Source organism: Artemia franciscana, unplaced genomic scaffold (assembly GCF_032884065.1).
Source record: "Artemia franciscana unplaced genomic scaffold, ASM3288406v1 PGA_scaffold_23, whole genome shotgun sequence".
Lineage (NCBI taxonomy): Eukaryota > Metazoa > Arthropoda > Branchiopoda > Anostraca > Artemiidae > Artemia > Artemia franciscana.
Window position 1 is genome coordinate 1,812,250 of NW_027062649.1, and position 22,994 is coordinate 1,835,243.

The 22,994-nt window shown below is 36.6% G+C and overlaps 1 protein-coding gene across 1 annotated transcript in view; it reads right to left on the bottom strand.

Moving 5' to 3' along the window:
- LOC136041441 (WD repeat-containing protein 74-like) overlaps positions 1–22,994 on the bottom strand; it is a 48,236-nt gene that overhangs the window by 12,972 nt on the left and 12,270 nt on the right. Inside the window, exons 5-6 of the mRNA XM_065726109.1 lie at positions 15,653–15,754; positions 11,036–11,133 (exon numbers count right to left, since the gene is read on the bottom strand). Of these exons, the coding sequence (XP_065582181.1) occupies positions 11,036–11,133; positions 15,653–15,754 (200 nt within the window). The remainder of the gene's footprint in view (positions 1–11,035; positions 11,134–15,652; positions 15,755–22,994) is intronic.

Consider the following 22,994-nt stretch of genomic DNA (forward strand, 5'->3'; position numbering starts at 1 on the left):
GTAACTAGAACTATAAAAAAAGAAGAAAAAAAAGATATTAATATCTACATGAAAAGAACAGACTTTTTATGGTAATTCCATTTGAATAACATTCCTTAAATTTAAAATTACTCAACAGGTGGTAAGAGCCTGATCAAATTTGATGTACTTAATTAAAAGGGGTTAACACTCCTAACAGGGCCAGCGGTTTTGATGAAAATTACACCATCGAATTGAACATATCAGAGAACCCCTTTGCAGAAACCTCAAACCCCCTACATAAAAGACTTGAAATGTTGCATTTTTTTCGAGAGGGATGATCACGAATTTGTATTTGTTTCCTTTTTTCTTAAAGAGTAATCGAACTAAACCCAAGGTTCTAGAAAATCAGGAGAAATTGCACTTGTACTAGTGGCGGGAATCAGGCGTTCCCACCTTGCCCGATATCAAGGATCTTTGAGACCCGTTTGAACCATGTAGTGTGGTCTACTGCCAGCTGCTTTGCAAATGGGAGCCACTGAGTTGCCCATCTGAGACCAAACTCTCTGAACCCCCACCCCGCAATAGGTTCAATATATGATTTAACGAAGTTCCACCAGCTTTTCCGCTGTCTCTCTTGGCGTCTCTTCCATGAGCTAAGTGGCTCAGCCTAAAGGATTCGGCGAGGCAAGTACTCTGTTGGCCTTCGTAAGACATGGCCCAACCATTTAAGTCAGCGCTCCTTGATCGTGATAGAAACGTATCTCTTGATACCACAAATTCGTCATATGTTAAGCCTTGATGAGAAACTAGCCAATCATGATGTTGTTCTCTTACAAGAACACCTGCTCCCAAGTTGCAGTGTAAACTTTCTAAGGCGAAGTTCTCAACATGCTGTTTTCATCACGAATGCCCGACGTACCCGAGGCAGGCCTTCTGGCGGTCTTACCTGTATAATTAAGCGATCTCTGCCTAGCTATTTGTCTCCTAGCTGCTACCAATCCTCTGAACACTATCTTGCAATCCGGCTTGCAGACGTGATCATAATCAACGCCTATTTGCCCCATGATAGAAGATCTATTTCTTCCTTCTCCAGATATGCGAATGCCTGCAATAACTTTAAGACTCTCATATCTGGCATTGAGCGTCTGGGATACAAGTGGGTGCTTATAGGCGATAAACTGTGACATCACCGTTTCCTCGACACGAAAGGAAGCGCTTTTTCAGTGTCTACCCTCAGTATTTAAGGTCCTAACGAAAGACCTCAGTTTTACATATATCCACTGTAGTGGTTCTGTCTCAAATTTATACCACTGTATCTGCCATCATTCATTACAAACTTCAGCAGTACATGTTGATGAAGATGAGAGAGATTATGATCATTTACCTCTGTATTTTGATATTATGGTTACTTCTGACATATACTCGAACCAACCCTCAATGTCGCATAAGTGGTTTGAAAACGTGATTGGTCTAGTGCGAAAAAGCCTCTTTACCTTGCTACACTTGGAGCTCTACTGTCCACCGTACGTGTCCCTTTCCATCTTCTTTGCACAAATCCCTACCATATTATTGACAATGCTCGTGCTGATTTGAATCGCTATTATCGTGACATTATCTTATGTATAAAGCAAACTGAAGATGTGGCCATCCCGCTGATCCGTGTCAGGCGGAATACCCAAAAACCAATTTGGAAGTGTGATCCTTTGCTAAAAAAAGTTAAGAATAAGGCCAAATTCTGGTTAAGAATCTGGTCTGCCTGTGGTCGACCTTCTCGGGGTACTGTGTTTGATCTAAAACAAAAGACGAAACTCGAATATAAGCGCCATCTTCGTGCAGTTCGTTACTCTGGTGAAACTTTTCTGAAAAGTAATAGTGAGTGGCGAAAAGTGATAAATTCTGCCAAGTTTCCGGATGCAAGTTCTAGTGATATTATATCTCGTCCATCTTGGATTGAACATTATTCAAAAATATTTTCGAATGTTAATTATGCAGTGCATAAGCGTTTCTCATGTTTGCTTGAAAAAAATTTGCCGTCACGTTTATGTCAGAGACATGTGATTCCAGTTGAAAAGTGGGCTATTGTAAAAGGTATTAAGGGTTTAAAATCAAAATCTTTGGATGTTGATGGGATTAGTGTTTTGAATCTTTTTCCGAATTCTTTTGAACTGGTATCTCATCTCCAACTGTTTTTTCAAATGTGTTTGAGTAGTTCGAGTGTGCCCGACTCGTTCTTATGCGGTAGCGTTACGTCACTTCTAAAAAAAGGAAAAGATCCTGTTTCTTGTAGTTCTTATAGGCCCATAACGGTAGCTTGTACTCTTAGCAAGCTTTTTGAACACCTCCTACTACCTTATATCTCTAAGCTTGCTCTAAATGATGATAATCAATTTGGTTTTAGATCTGGGCTAGGCTGTCAGCATGCTCACCGTGCTTTGACTTCTTTATTAATAGATGCCCATCGCACTCGTCGCGTACTTCATTTCACAACCCTAGACTTGCCTAAAGCATTTGACAGTATTTGTCATACTCAAGCATGGACAGCATTATGCCAGAGAGGAGTAAATCCGTCGGTAATTCACGTGCTTTGTTTTTGGTACTCGCATTCTTACCTTCGCCTTAAGTCATCAGATAATTCTTATTTTGGTCATATCCCTGTTCGTTGCGGTGTAAGACAAGGGGGAGTTCTTTCGCCGTATATTTTTAATGCTTGTATTGAAAATGTATTATCAAAAATATCAACTACGTGCCTACTAGGACCATCTGATATCTCATATCTGGCTTATGCGGATGACCTTCTTCTAATTAGTCAAACTGAGTCTGGTCTTGTCCGTTCAGTGAAGTCAGTTACTTCTGCTTTCCGTGAAATCGGCCTGTACCTAAATATTGACAAGTGCGAGTTTCATGTTTTCAACGGTAATAATTGTTCAGAATCACTATACTGCGATGGTTTTAGAATTCGTCGTGTTAAATCGTTTCGTTGGCTTGGTATAACAGTTTGCGATTCTATGAATGCTCTCCGGTCTCGCGCTGTCAAAGACATTAGTGATAAGCTGAGGCTCGGTTACTCTAAGATTGTAGCAAATCGTGGACACTATAGGAGAAGAGCGCTAACTCGCCTTTACTCAAATTTTTGTGATCATTCTGTGCTCTTCTGTTCTGGTATTAGGCCACTTCTGTTGACTGGCGATCTAAAACGTATTCGCATAAATTATTACCGATACTGTGAATTTCTTTTATACCTACCTCGTTCTTACCGGAATACAAAACTGGTTAAAAAGTATTGTGCGACAGATATTACTGGTGCTTTCGAAAAATTATCTGCGGATCCAGCTATTGAAGCGCTTTATAGGCTAGGATGTTTTCATCGCCTTATCCGTCTTTTTTCTGTATGTGATTAAATTTCTTTCTTTTGTATTACTTTTGCTGTTTTTCTTTTGTATTTTACTCCACTTAACCTCTGTTTTGTGAAGTGGGTGATAAATAAATTATTATTATTATTATTATTATATCCACGTTTGAGTTACGATCATTCAGATTTAACCTAAGGATGCTACGCAGACAGGTATGATCAAACAACTTCAGTGCATTTTCATGTAGTCACTTTACTGACCAAGTTTCGCATCCATAAAGAAGGATTGTTTGAACCAAAGCCATGTAGACTCGAACTTTAGTTCTCACACTAATTTCACGCCAGTTCCAAAACGGTTTTCTAAGGGAAGCAAAGACCATTTGTGCTTTCTGCAATCGCTGTTGAATATCGGCATCAGAAGACCCATCAATACAAAACTGGGAGCCAAGGTATGTGAAGCTGTTGACCTGACCCACCTGTAATTGATTTACAGTTAACGAAATAGGATCAATGTGATTTATTACCATAAATTTTGTCTTCCCTGTACTGAATTTCAAGCCAATGCGATCTACCCGAGTGACTACCTCATCGAGTACAGATTGAACTTTCTCTGGTCCGAGAGGATTGCGACATCATCAGCGTATTCAAGGTCTCCAATTGAATGGTTCTGTCCAATCTGAACTCATGGACAAGAAGATAGTGCATTTTCAAGTACCCAATCAATACGGTAGTTAAACAGAATCGGAGACAGAACGCAGCCTTGTTTTACTCCAAACTGGAAATTCTTCAGTCTCTTCTCCGTAGACTCGAACTCGGCTCACAGAAGTTGTAGTATGCTTTAAGTAGTTAAGACAAATTTCAGGGATACTCCATCATTTTCAAGAATTTTCCTAAGTTTGACGAGTGATCGAATCGAAGGCGGAAACGAAGTCCAGAAATATCAGAATCACGGGCAAATTATACCTTTCAAACTGCTGGATAAGGGGGTAGAGTGCAAAAATATTGTCAGCGCAGCCTCTAGCAGAACGGAAACCGGCTTGATTTTCACGAGTTCTTTTCGCCCTTGCCCCCTTGAAGCGGTTAAGGGGATAATACCAAAATTTTTTACTGCAATGTCAATTAGATTTATTCCCCGATAATTGTTTCATTCAGTTTTATCCGCTTTCTTGTAAAAAGGGAGAATAACTGATGTCTTTCAATCCTTTTGGAAAGTGTTGGTCCTCCATACGTCCTCAAAGATACCATGGAGCTGCTCTGCTATGATCTCGGAGGAATGTTTGATATTTCAGGGGGGAGACCATCTTGGCCTGTGGTTTTGTGTTCTTCGGGGGCCTTCATCGCTTTGAGTATTTCCACTCTTGTTGGGGCGGACAGCTCGATACTGTAAGGTTCTTTTTTAACACTAGGCGGGAAGCAGCCAGGAATTGACGATGGGGATTGGTTGAGTAGTGTTTGAAAGTGATCTTTCCATTTGATCAAACGTTTCTTTTGACAGCTAATAGCTTTTCCTTCTCTGTCTCTGACAACTTCAGACACAGCGACTTTCTTACCAGTCGATTCTTTAAGAGCCTGGTAGAGTTTGTGGGTGTCATGAGCGCGTGCTACTTTTTCGAAAGACAAAACAGTCGCTTCCCTCATTTTGCGGCGGTCTAGACGAGCAGAGCGCTTGACCTGTCTGTGCAACTCTTTCATGATATGTCTAGGCCGCCCATCTTTTTCCTACGTTCTTCAACTATTGACACGGTTTTGGTGGTAATCAAGTGCTGTCGTTTCACCTTCGTTCGGCCTAGGATCTCTTCATTGGTCTCTCTAATCATTGTTTTGAAGGTCTCCCATCTTTGCTCAGGGTCGCGGTTTTCTTCTTCATTCAAGTTTAGGGCATCAAAACGGTTTGTTAGCTCCATATTTAGAGTTTGCCGAACTTCTTTATCTTGCAGCTTACAAATGTCAATTCGAGCTTTCGGTTTATTCTTTCTCCAAGATGTAAGACGAAGTAGTATTTTTGCAAGCCCCAGCTTCTTATCAGACCCCGATTTCGAGCCTGTGTCTACACCGTTATGAGAGCGGGAATCTATTACTGAGCTTCTCCAACGTTGGCGGACGAGAACAAACCAATTTGAGCCTTAGAAACAAAGTCGTTAGAATGCCAGGTCAGTAGATGGCTTGGCTTGTGCTGAAATATGTTGTTGGTTACAACAAGATGATTCATCAAAGCATAGTTTACCAGCCTTTGCCCATTTTCACATCTATACCCCAGTCCAAACTTTCTAAGGACTTGTGTCGGAGCATCAGATATATCATCTCTCGCGTTGAAGTCCCCCGCAATAAAATTGCAGGAAATTGATAAATAAAAATTGCATTGAAAATTGTTGGAAATGTAGACGACTATCTGTCCCTTGGTTCCCTTTAACGCCTGTCGTGCTCAGTTTTTGTTTTTAAATTTTTATCTGGTTTACTTCCATCTCCCTTCTACAATCTGTTTCGGTTGATATCTGAACAGCATAATCGAAACACGCGCTCTGCCTTTGACCTTCAAGTGAGACGAACTCAAAGAGTACGTTCAGATTTTTCCCAGATGTAGCATGCGCTAAAGTGTGGAACATGCTTCCAAAAGAGCTGAGATGTAGAAGCTCCCTTGGGTCATTCAAAAATAATTTAAATAAATATTTAGTTAAAAGTCAATAAGTGAAAGATAAAAAAGAAAGATAAATTAAATTAGATAAAGTTTGGATTTTTTAGTTTATTTATTAAGGTTAAGATTAAAAAAATTATATAATGAGGAGGCGTGTTGTTGTATCGAAGAGTGAAGTGGGAGCCGTGCTGCGTGTTAGTGAAGAATCTTTTATGTTTATGGGTATCAACGTGAGTTTTGTCACAGAGCAGTGTACTTTAAGTTTAGTTATTTCCTTCTTTTAATTAAACCCGATTGAACTTTGAGCTTTTGAACTTTGAACTAAAGAAGACAACTGTTCAATTCCGAATGGAATTCATCCTTAGCAGTAACTGTGGCATCACAAGTAGGGGCTTGTGCGGAGAGAATAGATACGTTTGCAGGGCTTCCTTTAAGCCTAATCATAACCAGTCTGGGAGAAACAGGATTCCAATCAAGCACTGCGTTTCTGGTTCTTTGGTTCATGATGAAACCAACGCCATGGAGTCCCGAGTTATCGTTTACTCCAGAGTAGAAAAAGTGGAACTGTTGTAACGTTTCGGGTGCTGTAATTACAGTAGAGCCAGAATCAGAGATTCTGGTCTCAGAAACGCATAATATGTCAATACTGTACTTCTCCATCTCATGGACAACGAGAGAGCTTGGGTAGCTTCTTCTTTAACAGATCTGACGTTCCAACAACCAATAGTTATTTTGGATTTCGCTTATTTTATGACTGTAATTGGTTTCTCAAGGATATGGCTGGTGAATTTTTCGACTTCGTCACCATATTCAAAGTCGTGTCGCCTGCCGGGAACGCCGTAGTATGGTTGGCTTGTATACTAAGGGAAGTGTATACTTAGTTCCACTAAGGGAACTACCTCACCGTATTCATAATTTTTCTAGATCTAAGGTTTCTCGGGAATAGAGTTAACTGCAAGGTCTCCAGTCATGCGGGTCCCCCGAAAGGGCCAATGCAGCCCTTTGCAGAGGTCGTTGTCCATAGATCTGGATCTTACGCCCTGCCACAGCTGTCCTCCTATAAAGAATCCTCCCACGATGGTGTTCTACATCACCATGCAATTTAACCCATTGCTTGGAAAAGGTTTGTAACTCAGGGGACGTGTCCACACACTCGTGGGTCCTGCTGAGTGTACATTTGAGGGGCCTTCTTCCTCCTCCACCTGTATTTACGGCCCCCGGGCGAGGGTACCCCAGTTTCCATTATGGACCCCCAGGGGCCAGGTCCCCCCTTGGTCCACACCTCCTATGGAGATACCCTACGTGTCTGTAGGGTGTTCCCCTATCCACCACCCGGGGACACGCCACAGTTAACTATGCCACTTAACTGTACCACAGTTAAGTGGTGTTGTAGCCCATTTTTGCAAAAAAAGGCAGTATTGGCCCAAAAAGCGCCAAAAAGACATCAAATTATCAAACAAATTATCAAAAGACAACAATATATATATATATATATATATATATATATATATATATATATATATATATATATATATATATTGGGCTTTCCAGTTTCAGATGAATTAATAACAAATGGTGGCGCATTCGTTACTAAAGATGCACGCGGTCCAATAGAAATGAAACGGTTAATACACACGTTTATTTTAAAGCTTCATTTAAATTAGTTTAAACTCGTTGTCAAAATTACGCTCAGTGGTGAATAGTTGTACATAAGCTGTAATGGAAAAGGGCCGGTGGATCTTTATGTACGAATTGGGGAGCATATATATATATATATATATATATATATATATATATATATATATATATATATATATATATATATATATTGAACTGAAGATTGTCCTTTTCAGCCAACCGTCTATGACTAAACGGAAAGCAGGTCGTCCGCGGTTAGGGTGGGAGGATGTGATTAAGAAAGATTGAAAGGAAATGGGAACTTCCTGGAAGGGTGGAAAGAGGAAGGCTTTTAATAGGTTGGAAAGGAGGAGGATCGTGCGTAGCTGTGTTAGTCTCAGGCGGCCTGATGCTGCGATGAGTTGTTAGCAGTAGTAGTAGTAGTAGTATATGGCTTCTTGTTTCCCAGGAACATTGCCCCCCCCCCACTAGCGTCCATAGCGTCCATACAAACACCCCTAATAAAATGATTCTTTCAAAAAATTCGTCTTGAAAACCATGGAAATGTTGAATCTATAATTAATTGTTTTATTTTTCAGATCCCTTCCCTCCTATTAAATATTAGCAGGGATACATTTTTTCAGCGATGATTTCATCCTGAAAGAATCGTTTTACAAATATTAAACTTGAATATAAAAGGATAATAGGGGTTGAAGGAGGCGTAGCAATACTCTTTTATATTTATAAGAGAGCCTTGGCTTAAACAGCTGGTAAAAATAAACTGTCAGTAAAAAGTGACCTTCGTCAATAGAATCGGAAACTAAAAAACAAAGTTTGATTACAACATATGAAACAACGAAATTTATAATTTATGCTGATTCTTAATATGCAAAAGCTGTTAACTTCAGGGTTGCTCATTAAATTCTAATAAAACCGACTCGTTTCTCAATTTTTGGCACTTCTTCCTATCTCAGAATAACGAAATCGAACCGAATATCGAAAGGAGACAAAATATTGGCATTATGTCGTGGTTGTAGCGGTAGCTGCAGCCTGGTAATATATGAACACGGTCTATAGAAATAGAATAAAATTCAATTATATGGAAGAGGGTAATTCACACAATTTTTGGAATAGGAACGAAACTTCCCGAAAAAGGGTGTTGTCTTGATGGTGTGGTATTGTGTTGTCTTGATATAATGAAATTCAATGTCTGAGAGCCCTATAGGCAGCGTCTCCAAAATGTTGAATTTCTCTTTTTTTGATGAAGTAATTGAATATTCAAATGATTACGGATTTAACCTCTGATCTCACTATATATATATATATATATATATATATATATATATATATATATATATATATATATATATATATATATATATATATATATATATATATATATATATATATATATATATATATATATATATATATGAGCCCTTTTTATATAAATATATATATATATGATATATATATATATATATATGAGCCCTTAGGCTATATATATATATATAAATGAGCTCATTTATATATATATATAATATATATATAAATGAGCCCTTTTTCTCAAATCATTGCAGTGCAATAGTTCAACTTTGAGTTAAAGAGTCGTGTTTGAGGGAGTAACCCTGGTACAATATCAGAAACGAGCAGGAGTAAAATGCCAAAACAAATTATCTGTTTCAAATGAAAGTAAAGAGCGACATTAAATCTTAAAACAAACATAGCCTAAAAAGTGTTACTCATTCCAATTAATCGGTCCTTGTCTTTGATCCGTGAAAGAATTGAAAAAAAAAATCAAACTTTAGAGTAAAAAGCGAGGGGTCGATGAGGGAGTGCCCTCCCCATATATGGAATAATTACTGATCATTATAAGTCATAATGTTACTATGTATTTCATTTGAGAAAAGTTTTTTTTTACCTACTACTAAACGATATTAAGGGTTAAACTCAAAAATGACAAAAACAAGAGCCAAGAACTCATATGGCACTTGTGACGAGGTCGGAAGAGCCAAGAGGTTCTTCCCACCAAGTTTCATTACGATTTCTCGACTCTAAGCATTTTCCAAGTTTTCCTGTTTCCACATCCAACTCCCCCCAATATCACCGGATCAAGCCGGGATTTAGAACAAGAGCTATGAGACACGAGGTTCTTCAAAATATCAAATTTCATTAAGATCTGATAACTCATTCGTAAGTTATAAATACCCCATTTTTTCCAATTTTTCCGAATTAACCGTCCTTCCCCCCCCCCCCCAGATGGTCAAATCGGGGAAGCGAATATTTCAAATTTAATCTGGTCGGGTCCCTGATATGCCTGCCAACTTTCATCGTCCTAGCTTATCTGAAAGTGCCCAAACTAGAAAAAGCGGGACCAACAGAAATTGCTGTCGCTATATGTCACTTGGTAAATACTAAGTGCCATAAAAACCGACATTCGCTTTTTCACGAAGATCAAATCCAAGTAAGACTGTACTAAAATGAACTTCAAACAGAAATTCCGCAGTGCATTATATGAAACAACACTTCAAGAATTTGATGAGACCAAACGTGGAACAACCTTACTTATTTTACAGAAGGGGAGAGGCCCTTCTCTAAAGGTAATATTAAAAATTTATTGTTCGGACTCTTCTCAAGATTTTCCGTACAATTTGCCTGTCTGCTCATTTTTGTATTATGAACTGCTTTATTAGTCATTATTCAATCGAATGAGCTCAGCGCTAGGAATTATTTTCAAACCTCTCTAAAATGACAGCGTAGCTTACAATCCACATATAGGAAGCGAATGATTCTCACAAACTTTCCAAGGCATAAAAGAAAAACGCTTTACAAGTGATTCTGTCTTCGAATTTGTGTGTGATCAAAACATCGAATTTACGATACAATATTTAGCTTGCATCTGAAACAGTCCAAGGTCTTTCAGAAGAAAATTCACAATTTTGGTGATTCCCAAAAGAAAGAAAAAAGGGGCAAATCGCTTCAAAAACCGTGAGAAAGATTACAACAATCAATTCACCTGTCCAGGAGCCCGTCAAACTTCTTTCACCAATGAGGTTTACCTACAATCAAGGCCGTATCCAGGATGGAGGTTGCGTCGTTTAAACACTCCCCCCCCCCAAAAAAAAAATTGTCCGACTTGTAAAAACGCAACAAAATGCAAAATTTTTCTTATAGGTTTCCGACGAAAATACTCACCGCCCCCAACCCCCAGAAAAAAGCAAAATCGTAGATACATCCTTGACTGTGATATCTATTCTCCTCCTGAATAAACAATTTATTCCCTTTTTATTTGAATCAGCTATTTATTTCATCTGACTCTCGAAAATTTTCATCTAGAACAAAGTTATAAGGATGAAATAGAATTAAACATTATCTTTAATTATTTTTCCTCTTTTAGAATAGGAAATCAACTTTTGGGTCAAGTCAAGGTCACAGCTGTCGCTTATTAAAATGGAAACTGTGGTAGAGAAACTCACCATTCCTTATTAGCAGTTGAGAGACTGGTCAGGGGTTCATCTTCAAAGGTAAAATCAATAACCGGACGAAGCTGCTCTTTGGGAGAATAAACTCGAATCTAAGAGAAAGGTGACATTAATATTTATAGATTTAAACATACAACCTCGAATATCACTAATTAGTCATTTACAAAAAAAGAACTGATCTTGAACTGTTTGTCAAAACTTTAAATGCGTAGATTTTAATTGTTCTGAAATCCAGAATTGATTATTTATGTTTAAATAAACAAAATCATTTTTTTTAGGCAAGGATTTATCAAAACTATTAAAAGACCATACAATATCCAGAGGAAGAAGGGGGGAGGTACGGAGTTTGATCCCCCCCCCGAAATGATTGTCCGGCTCGTAAAAACGTAAGAAAAATGCATATTAACACATTTGTGATGCATTATTAAAGTTCTTTTGCCCGCCCCCCTCCCGAAAAAACCCTGGATACGCCCTCGCCTCAAACACATTTTAATTTAACATAGTTTCCAAAAGACGAACGCTAGTTTAAAATCCATGGGACATTAACTCTCAATCAAGGCGACAAAAAAGCAACAAATAAGTATATAAACAAATTTTTGATCCGCTTTATTAAGTTTTTTTGTAACCCCCCCTCCCGAACAAAAGACCTGAATTCACCCTTGCTGTCTATATTAAATAAAAAAAAACAAAAAAAAACATCGTATATACCGAAGGTATGGTATAGCGACGGAAGGTACAAAACAGAACATTAACAATTTTGTTTTTTGGAACGAATTTAAATCTCAAGAGAAAAGTAATATCAACATTTGCCAATTCTGGTATATACTAAATATTTCATGAAGACACATCTTATTTTGTGAAATTTGTACAATATGGGTCATAAGTATTATACACCTAAGAATGTTTACGCACACATTTCGGAGAGCGGAGGTTGCATCTTCTTAATTCAAGCATAAGTCGCAGCGTTGTCAATGCGGTACACTTGTACCGTTTTTGGTACAGTTTAAAGGTCCTGATACAATTCGGCACATTCAGAAATATCTTGGTACAACACAATTTCTCCAGCACATTTTGGTTTTATTTGCTCATTTCTAACTCGAATATCTGTTTTCGTTTTAGCTTATTGAAATTTCGGCCTTGTTACGGTAAATTATTAACCTGCTTTTCAGACGGTACAAAATAAGCTCTTTTGGTACAATTTTAGTTGGAAAACTGGTACAGTTTATTTCAAAGTGTTGGCAACGCTGATAAATTGATTAGAAGCAACCACATACTCCTCAACTCTCAAGCCAAGAACCATCCTGCAAATGTAAGCGAACAATGGGATATATATCCTAGTATCCGGTTATTAAAATTCAAACACTAAGAAATATAAGAAAAATTACGTTCTCAGGGTTTTACCGAGTTTTCGACGAATATTTATTATTCTACTATAAATAATGAATATTCATAAGTTTTTGGTTTTTCTTCTTTTTCGCCTAACTTTCACATTTTTCAAATGCTACTTGCTTTATGCAGTTCATGAGTGAACCTGGCCAAAACTTAACTCTCTCCTCATTTTACTAAGATATGTCCATAACACGAATTATTTTTTTTTAATTATTTATTTTTCATTTTTTTTATTTATTTTGGTTTCCTTCCAAATTCCAAATTATCTGGGTTTCCTTCTACTTTTAATATCGTATAACTCTTTGCCATACTTTTTTCCTTTTGTATGATGCCAAACACCTTTTAATTAATACAGTTTATATATCATGAACTCATTAATCAGTGTGTCATTTACAGCATCCACTCAGTATGAATAACGACTATTATAATATATGTTCTGATGCACTTATATACATTGAAGCATTTTAATGAAATTAGAGAGCGAAATCAAAAAATCAAACGCAAATAAATTATCCTGACAGAGGCTGACACCCTCTCAAACCCCCACTTTTTATAATAAAGTTTAGTTGGTGCTTAACTGAAACCAGTTTTTAGTGTGAATAATAGAGTCAGTTCATACTTGCAAGTGCTTTATTTACTAAATATATAAAGCTTCCATTCCCGGGGCATTTTGAAAAAAACGAGGTTTTATTGCATTGCTCGTGTATTCAAGCGTTCGTTGTTGAAGCACTGATAGACTCTGCCATTGATACACACTAGGCTCTGCTTTATTAGAAATCATTATTAGTACACGTAAGATGAGTAGAAGAGACGACGCCTTCCTCTCCTTCCAAGACATAAGTTACTCTAAACCGGTAATTACGCACTAAGATGAATGAAAGAAATAAAATTGTGCTCTAATTTAGTTTTATTAGCGCTATTTCCCTTATTCACGCTATTGCAAAAAAATTAGGCACCGTTATTGGCCAATTAAGACAAGCCATTACACCAAATAAAGACAGAGCGTAGCAGAAAAACTTATTAATTATGCAAATAAATTCAGTTTATTATATAATGAAATGATCTTAGAGGTCTTCTAGAAGCTATATTTATTCGATAGTGTATACTGTGTTAATTTGAGTCTGATATTATTTACATACGTAAATGTTGAACAATGGGTTGGCCTAGACGAGCATAAAATTAATGTAGAATAACTTGAATACGTACAGGATGGGTCAAAAGTCACGAACAGGTTAGAAGAATTCATCACTTATTTTTATTCTCAAATTTTAATTTCTGATTTTGTAAATATTGAAAATAAAAAATTAACCAAGACAAATTTGGGCAAAAACCAAGCCAAAATACCCCAAAAACCAAGCAGATAACTGGATATTTTTTCCGATGCATTTAAAAAAAAAAAAATCTGGAAAATTAAATCTCGGGAAATGAGCCCAAAGTCGAGCTCACACAGGGACGCTCTTTCTAAAAGTATCCTTTGACCATAGAACTGTAGTTTCGATCTTATACTGCTCCAAACTGTCAAATTTTCAAATCCTTGTTAGTATAGACGTCATCCTTGAGGTCCTTACACGGGAAGGATTAGAAGCCCCTAGGTCCTGAGAACATACACCATATCTAAGAGTAGCCAAAGAGATTCAGTTAAGAATTTGTATATATTCCCCGGGTTCCAATTTGACAATGCCGCATTAGCATAAAGATGTGTATTGTACATCAATAAATGAGTTTGTCTCAGTGTCTATAGGTTACTCATTTGAGAAGCAAAGCTAATTATCTTCAGATTTTCAGGCAATCATTTTATATTTCAGGCCTATTTCGGATTTTTTGCAAAATGAAACAAAGGAGGTGAGTTTCATAATCGCTTACATTCCGTAGAAAGCAGAAACAGAGACCACTTTACTTCCCTACATAATTCAAAATAAAATTAATCAGCGGGAGTTTTAAGATGCATATATAGAACCGCAAGTTTCTGCTTCAACTCGAATATTATTGGCAGAGCCCAGAATTCTCTTTTCTCTGTCTTGGAAGTTTCAAGTGGTATATGTAACTTATAACTGTAAATGCAAGTCGTGATTTTATGATATATAAAATTTTATGTGATAACTACAGACATTTGTGTAACAAGAGGAGTCATACCCTAACCCAAAAAAAGGATAAGCGAAGATCGTGCGAAGCACGATCCAAACAAACACAGTTCGTTTAGATCGTGGGCAAACTTTGTTGGACTTCCATTTTATCAGTTACATTTGGTCAGGCTTAGTCAGTGTCTTTATTTTTGGTTGTTCCTAGACAAGTCAGGCTAGAGCTTTGATGGTATGTGTACATACGGGAAAGTTAGAATTGTTTGAATATTAAAAATCTGTCATGCCAAACTTGTTAAGCGTTTAAATCTCTAGAATCCTAAGCATCCATTGTGCCAGCCTCCCATAGCCGCCTGCATAAATTATCTCAATTATTGCTCCTAACCAGGGCCTTGTCTAGGGGTGAGGGTGGGGGGTAGGTTACTGGGTTTGACCCCCCTCAAAAAAAAAATCTGAGTCGTAAAAAAGTAAAAAAATCCATATAAAAAAAATATCCTGGATACACTCTTGCTCTTAACACTTGGTTTCTAAAAACATCCATCCGTTTTGACAAACCTGTCTCATCCCCTTCACTAGAGGCAAGTCCCTACGTATGCATCGAAAGCTGGCCAATTGATGACGTTATTTGTATTCCTCAGAAGCCTTGACAACTAAGTTTAAGCTACTAGAGCTCATAGTTCGACCCGACATCTTTCGCAACATCGGCTTAATATAAGTCTAAAATTTTACTTTCTTATCTGATTCTGTGCTCTCCCATAGCCTTTGCCGTGATCCTTAGGACAAAGTACATCAAAATGATCCATATAAATTGGAATACAATGCAACTGTGCTTAACTCCTGACTCAATACGAAACCAGCTCCTCAATTGTTAATCTTAGAGAAAAATGAAAAAAAAAATGCAGAGGTATTTTATTTTCTTATAAATAATAGTACCTAATAATTAGTACCTAATAATCAATACAACATTTACCGCGTTATATTTTCAGAAAGAAAAGCAATCATGGAAGTCGTTGACAATAAATTATATGTCAATATGCAATATTATCAGAATTTTAAATATTAAACCCCACAATTCTTTACATCAATATTTTATAAGTAAGTTTATCCTATACTCTTTCGAAGAAGTGAGGATACAATTACTCACATGGCTATGTCGGGATGTCGTTGCTATCCGCTCTGAATCCTGCAAAAACGCAATGTCACTAATCCAAATTGGAACTCTCAAGTTTAGAAAGTCATTTTTGACCTATGAAAGGAAGAAAAGAATATCATGTTAATTTAAGATAGCCACAAATAAGAGTACTAATAACAGCCAAAAATAAACTCTACTATATAGCTGTAAGAAAAATAGCCACAATAGTTGTTGCTATATAGCCACAATATTTGTTGCTACATAGCGCAATAGTTGTTGCTATATAGCCACAATAGTTGTCGCTATACAGCCACAATAGTTGTTGCTATATAGCCACAATAGCTGTTGCTACATAGCGCAATAGTTGTTGCTATATAGCCACAATAGTTGTCGCTATACAGCCACAATAGTTGTAAATATATAGCCACAATAGTTGTTGCTACATAGCCACAATAGTTGTTGCTAAATAGCCACTATAGTTGTTGCTACATAGCCACAATAGTTGTTGCTATATAGCCACAATAGTTGTTGCTACATAGCCACAATAGTTGTTACTATATAGCCACTATAGTTGTTGCTACATAGCCACAATAGTTGTTGCTATACAGCCACAATAGTTGTTGCTATATAGCCACAATAGTTGTTGCTACATAGCCCCAATAGTTGTTGCTATATAGCCACAATAGCTGTTGCTCCATAGCCACAATAGTTGTTGCTATATAGCCCCAATAGTTGTTGCTATATAGCCACAATAGCTGTTGCTCCATAGCCACAATAGTTGTAGCTACATAACCACAAATCGATGTTTCTGATAACATCGAACTGATAGAAATTTAATAAAGCTTTCCAATTCAGATAATCGCCTCCAACCTTTTCACATCTAAACATCGCTTAATTCATTTCTTTTCTACTATTGTTAGTTTACTTCACTTTTTACTCTATTTATTATCGTCCGTAGTGTTTCTACTTTAGTTTTGTTATTTTTGTTATTCTATTGGAGTATCTCAATCTGAATACTTCTAATATAGGAAGAAAATTAAACTGGTTTTAATTTGTTCTTTTTTTAAATTGGTACACCCTAAGGGCATGTAAAGTAGATAAGATAAGATAAGATAGTATTTATTTCAACAAAGCGACTATCACAAGCCCAAAAGGGCCGAATTCGCACTTCAGCGTCAGTACAACATCATAAATTGCAATCAATAAAAAGTCAAACGATAAAAACTCGTAAAGTTAAAACAGGGAAAACAAATTTAAACAAAAATGTAGCTAGCAAGAATTACAAAGTTTGCAATTGCAAAATAAACACTCAAACTATAAGATAAGAGTGGAGTGAGAAAAAAAAGGGGGGGGGGGGTATTAATTTAAAATTTCAACTATGTGAGGGATTAATGTTCTTAGATAAGATAAGATATTTAATTTCAAAAAATAACTATCACAAGCCCCGAGGGACGCATTCCGGAATTCGCATTCCAGAGTCATAAAACCATAAAAATAAAAACACATCATAAAAATAGCACAACAACTAAAAAACTGGTTAAACAATGTCAAAAACAACTAAATCAGAAAGGCAAAGCCATTCATTTGTCAAAAAAAAAGAAAAAATTAAACGGCAATATGTCAGAAAGTTGAAAAGGTAAGTCGTAAAACAAAACTAAAAGAGTGAGATAAAATTAGCGTTGAAAAGGTTTAAAAGAGAACATATAAACAATCGGTGGGAACAAACGAATCAAACGAACAACGACCTAAAGCACCTCACATGAAAGAGAAAAAAAAGGGGGGGAGGCGAAACTAGTTGGCTATTTTATTTATTTTTTCTGTGATGAAGGGGACAAAGGTTTTTTTATATCTGGAGGTAACGCAACGAATGGGGGACAAAACTGGGATGGGCTCAGAAACAGCTCGAGGCTGTCGTAATCTGGATGGTGAGTGACGTTTGGGGAAAATACTTGCCGTCCGAGGGTTCGTTATTGCATTTTTTGAAAAACGGAGGCACAACGACGACCTCCTTCGCTCAAGGGTTTCCAAACTAGCTTTTTTTAGGAGCAGAGAGTAAGGCACCTTGCCTTCTTTGAAAATTATTCGCAAGGCTCTTTTTTGTATTGACTCAATTTTGTCTGATTCTTCACGGGAGATGCCAGGGTGCCAAACTGGACAAGCATATTCAAGATGCGGACGGACAAACGACGTGTACAACCTTAAGGAGTGAGAAGGGGGGACGCTATATTTATTTAGGAGCTTAAGGAGGGCGATAGACGCATTAGCTTTATGGATGATATCTTTAACGTGGATATCCCACTTTAAATTTGACGAAATTGTGACTCCAAGTAATTTAACCGAGGATGCATAAATTTCAGGAGGGATAGGATTAAGAAAACAGGGCGAGGATTTGAGGAAACAAATCGGCATTATCATGGACTTAGAGGGGTTTACGGTCATATCTAGGTCCAAAGCCTCACTTCCAATTTCATTGAGAATACTCATAGGGTCGCTTATTAAATTTCTGAAGCAACTTTCAACAATCGTTAGGTCATCAACAAATTTCCAACGGTCAGGAACTTCCTTCGCAAGGCTGTTAACCATGACTGAAAAAAGGAGGGGGCCTAGGAGAGTTCCTTGGGGTATGCCATTGTAGATAGGGAGAGGATTTGAGTAATGGTTCTGGTATTTAACCACCTGCGATCTATTTGTTAAAAATGAGGCAACCAATTTTACCAGTAAGGGATCGATATTGAACTCGCTTTCTAGTTTCTCAATTAAAATATTGTGGTTAACAAGGTCAAAGGCTTTCTGAAGGTCAATAGAAATTAAGTTTAGCCAGGAATTAGGTTTTTCGAGGATTTTCCGATGTGGTCAATAAGAGAAACGAGGTAGTGGGAAGTAGAAGTTGATTTTAGGTTTCCAAATTGTTTCATGTCAGTAAGAGGTAGGATTTTTTCCTTTAGCAAATCTGCAAGGAATCCTTCATACAATTTTGAAAAAATAGGAGTAAGCGTAATAGGCCGAACACCATCAAAGCCAGGCTTTCCATTTTTCTTTTTCAAAGGGGTAATAAAACCCTGTTTCCAAATTGTTGGAATTTGCCCAGACTTAGTAATTTCGTTAAACAGGACAGACAAGGGCTTAGACAGGAAGTCACCGAAGGCTCTAATAAGGGGAAACGGGATATCCAAAGGACAAACACTTGTCTTTCTTAGTTTATCAATTCTTCTTTCAATCTCAGACGGGGAAACAGTCGGGAAAAAGGGGGATGGGGCTCCTGTTGATAATTGGATTGGCAATGCTGGAAGGCTCTGGACAATGGAAGCGAGAAATTTATTTAGATTATTTGCAGTAACATCAGGGGGCTCTGGTAAGTTGAAATTAAGCTGGTCAAGACTCCTGCCACATAGCTTTTTAACCTCGGAATACCAGTTTTTTGGCTTATTAGTGAACAATTCTTCGATCTTATTTTTGTAGTATGATCGTGCCAATTTACGAATTTCTCTTTTAATTGATTTCTTAATATATTGGCTTGATCGAGTTTACCATTCTTAAACAGCTTCAATTTGGTTCTAATTAGTGTTTTTATTGTTTGATTAATAAAGGGTTTGTCACTTGAGCACGTTTTAAACCTTTTTTCTGGGAAACAAATTTGATATTTATCAATTAGCTTTTTATGAAACGCGGCTGTTTTCTCATCAAGGTTTTGTAAACTATAAATGTCGGACCAATCTTCAGTACTCAGCCACATACCAAAAGAAAGAAGACCAGAATTTTGAAGGGGGCGGTAAGTGCTATAAGTCTTTGAGAAAGTATGCTTAAAAGTTAAGGAGGGGGACAAAAGAATGGAAAAATGATAACTCCCACCTAATGGGGGCAAAGTTGAGGGAGGGCTGTAAAAATTATACATATTAGTTAAAATAACATCAAGAGAGGTATTTCCCCGAGTCGTCGGTGTTTTAACAATTTGCTTTACTTTAAGTGAAGCACAAAAGGAATCCATTTTAAGGTCGTTGGCATCGCCAACTAAAAAAAGGCCAGCATTGGGGTACTTAGAAATAACAAAATCAGCACTTGCCTGTAATTGCTGGACAAAATTACGTTTTGACTCGATATTTTGATTTGGGGAATAATAGAAAACAGCTATTGCAATAATACTAAATGGACGAGGGAGTACTTTTGGTCTAACACTTAGCCAGAGGATTTCATCATACTCGGATAAATTAGGGACTTGAATAACCTTTGGGTAAAGGTGACTCTTAGTAAAAAACAGAACTCCGCCACCTTTTTTCCCGAGTGGGTGGTCTGAAGGACGGAGTTTAATAAACTCTGAATAGTTTAGGAAGTAGGAAGTTACTATGATGATACTACTTTAAAAAACACAACAAAACACTGGGATGCACAAAACAGAATTAAAAAGGAATTAAGTGTCTTTTAATGAGCCAAGCTTCATCCAGGTGTCATTAAAAAAGATGACAGGGGTGCCATGTGAGCTCCTTGGCCTTACTTTGATTTAAGGACATGATTGAGAATAGTCCTGTCAAAGGACTTCAAGTTTAGCCATCAATTAAAAGACTCTTTTGGAGAATTAAATGCTGCAAAATTATATTAGGTCAATTATGTAATAGGAGGGGGTAATTATCACAATCTCAATTTCAGCTCTATCCATTATGCGTAATTTTTGGTTGTAATTTCAATAGAAGAAAATCGAAGAGTTTTTTTTATTGGTGCACAATAAGGGCATGTAAAGTAGGAAGAATGAGTTTAAAAACCATCACACCTCTCTACAGTGGGAAATCGTCACTCAACAGCCCTTCTAAAAGCAGTTCTAATGGAAGACGGCAAACTTTGTCAAATAAAAATGATCAAGAGATGTTCTTTCGGATTCCATCTGGAATATACGATTGAATGAAAAATTCTCTAACTTGTATTTGAAAAGAAAAACATCCCTTGTGTACTATTCTAAAGAGTGAAAATTAGCTGATGGTATCGTGACTCATCCTCATTTCACGAGTATTTTTATTTGATAAGTAGCAATAGGGCTTAGAGTGATTGTAGACGCAAAATTGTTTTTTTTTTCTGTTTTTCTAACAGACCTTAGAACGATCCTGCATGTGTTAGCTGCATACTGATAGAGCGAACAACTAATTTTTTATCTATTTATTCAAGCATGCCATTATCAAAAACCATACAGCTACTTGGCAAAAAGACTTAAGAAAACTTGCGTTAGTTCTGGAACTAATATGGAACTTTTGCCCAAAAAATAATTTTTAATAGTAAATTCTATTGATTTTGGTCATTCTATTGAAGGTATATCCTTCAAACAAGAAGCTTGTAATTATTTTCAACAAAGTGAAATGGCGGGAAAAAAACAAATTTTTCCGCTCTGATCTGAAGCTAACTAAATAGTCATCCACATTCATTCTTTTATTCATTCATTTATTAGTGTTAAACAATTTAACAAAAATTTAGTAGAATTAAATCATAGGACTCAAAAACAAAGCTGAAGCAATCCAAATATTTAAACTATAATAAGTGAGAAGAAAGAAAGGACATCCAAAGAAAGGAACACTTAATATGTTACAATGAGAAAAGGAAATGCCAAAAATTTTGTTTCTTGTGAGGCAATAGGGACTAGCGAAGGGAGGAGATTGGATTTGATTTAGATCAAGAAGACATCATTTTTTATCGTTTGACTTAAAAACTCCAGCTATCAAAGCACAATCTGTTTCTGTAACAGAACCTAGCCTAAGGTAGAACGTTTCATTATCTAAGAAAGAAGTCGCAAGCACCAAAATACACAGTACTGGGTTTGACCTTCCTCCTCCCCCCAAAAAATTCCCCGGCCCACAAAAAAAGTATCAAAATGCATACAAACAAAATTTTGATGTTTTGTGAATAGTTTTTTCGTACCCACCCCACCTAAGAAAAATCCTGGATATGTTCTTACTGATAGGCAATAATAATCTTGTTAAAAAATAAATTACATAGTTTCAAGCAGAAGTATGGACCAGATAATATGGAGAATTCCCGAGATCAAATACTTAAATGAGTTCCCTAGAGCAGTTTCCGAGTGTAACGATGAGGATGTTTATTTAGAATTTTGTTATTAAACAAACAATTAACTTTCAGTTTTAGTAAGTAAAACGATTTGGAGAACAAAAAAAAACAATATTAATAATAAAAAAGAAAATATAAAATCACTGCACACTATATAACACAAATCTGTTAACTAGCGTCAGAAAAGAAACAGGAAAAAGAGGATCATGCTCACAAATGAAATTCGAAGTATTTATGCAGAGAGTATCGTAGAGGCCATCTTTTTGAGAAGGTACACCAAGAGGCTTAGGCTTATTGATTAGCCATTTTCAGTTGTAAACTGTCCCTTTTAAAGTTTTATCCAATGTCTCTTCTATTTCTTTGTTTTTTCTTGTATGTTAGCTTGTGTTTAAAGATGAATAAGAAAAAAATGCTATAGAACTGAAGGTTGGCTGAACATTATCCTTCCTAATGTATTTTCTGTACAGATTTGGTCTTTTATAATTATAAAAGATATAGTAAGCAGCTTATCTTCAAGCAATTGGTGATGCCACGATTCAGTACAAAAAAGAAATAAAAATACAAAATGAAAATATGCGATTAATAATATTAGCCACATAATCATGCAGTGCTACTGAAATGACGGGGTGTAACATTGTTTGTCTGGATTTTAATTGTTTAGTCTCATGTAATAATAACCTCTTGAGGCTTCTAAAACAGCTCTTTTTTTATATATGTAATTATGTTGACATTAATGTATCGATCTTTTTTCTCTCCTGCGAATTCGGTTACACAATAATTGGATTTGTTGCTTAGGGATGAGTTTGATGTGTATTCAGTAGATTGATGAAAGATTGATTGTTGGGTTGATCTTTATCTAATTTTTTGTAAGGTTTATTTTAATAAATGCTACTCTTTTTCCCATGCTAGTAATTACGGCTTTTTAGATTGATGAGTACTTTGTGGTGGATAATCAGATCTTACTGTAACTAAAATTGTAAGAGTTGGTTAAACTATAGAACCAAAATTCACCTGTCCTGCGATCTAAAAGTCCCTGCGATGTCCTATTTTAAAATGTTTCTTCCATTTCCATGATATATTATTAATGTTTGTATGGCTGCTAGCTACTATTTTCCATGGATAAGAAAATATGATTTGTAGCATTTAGTTAGATTTCCTCTATGAATATGAAAATAAGAAGGTTTCAAAATTAATGCCAGGCATAACATTGCAATGAAGAATACTGTGCCAACTCTTGAAGTAACATACCTTGATGTTTTGTGAATAGTTTTTTCGTACCCCCCCCCCCCACCTAAGAAAAATCCTGGATATG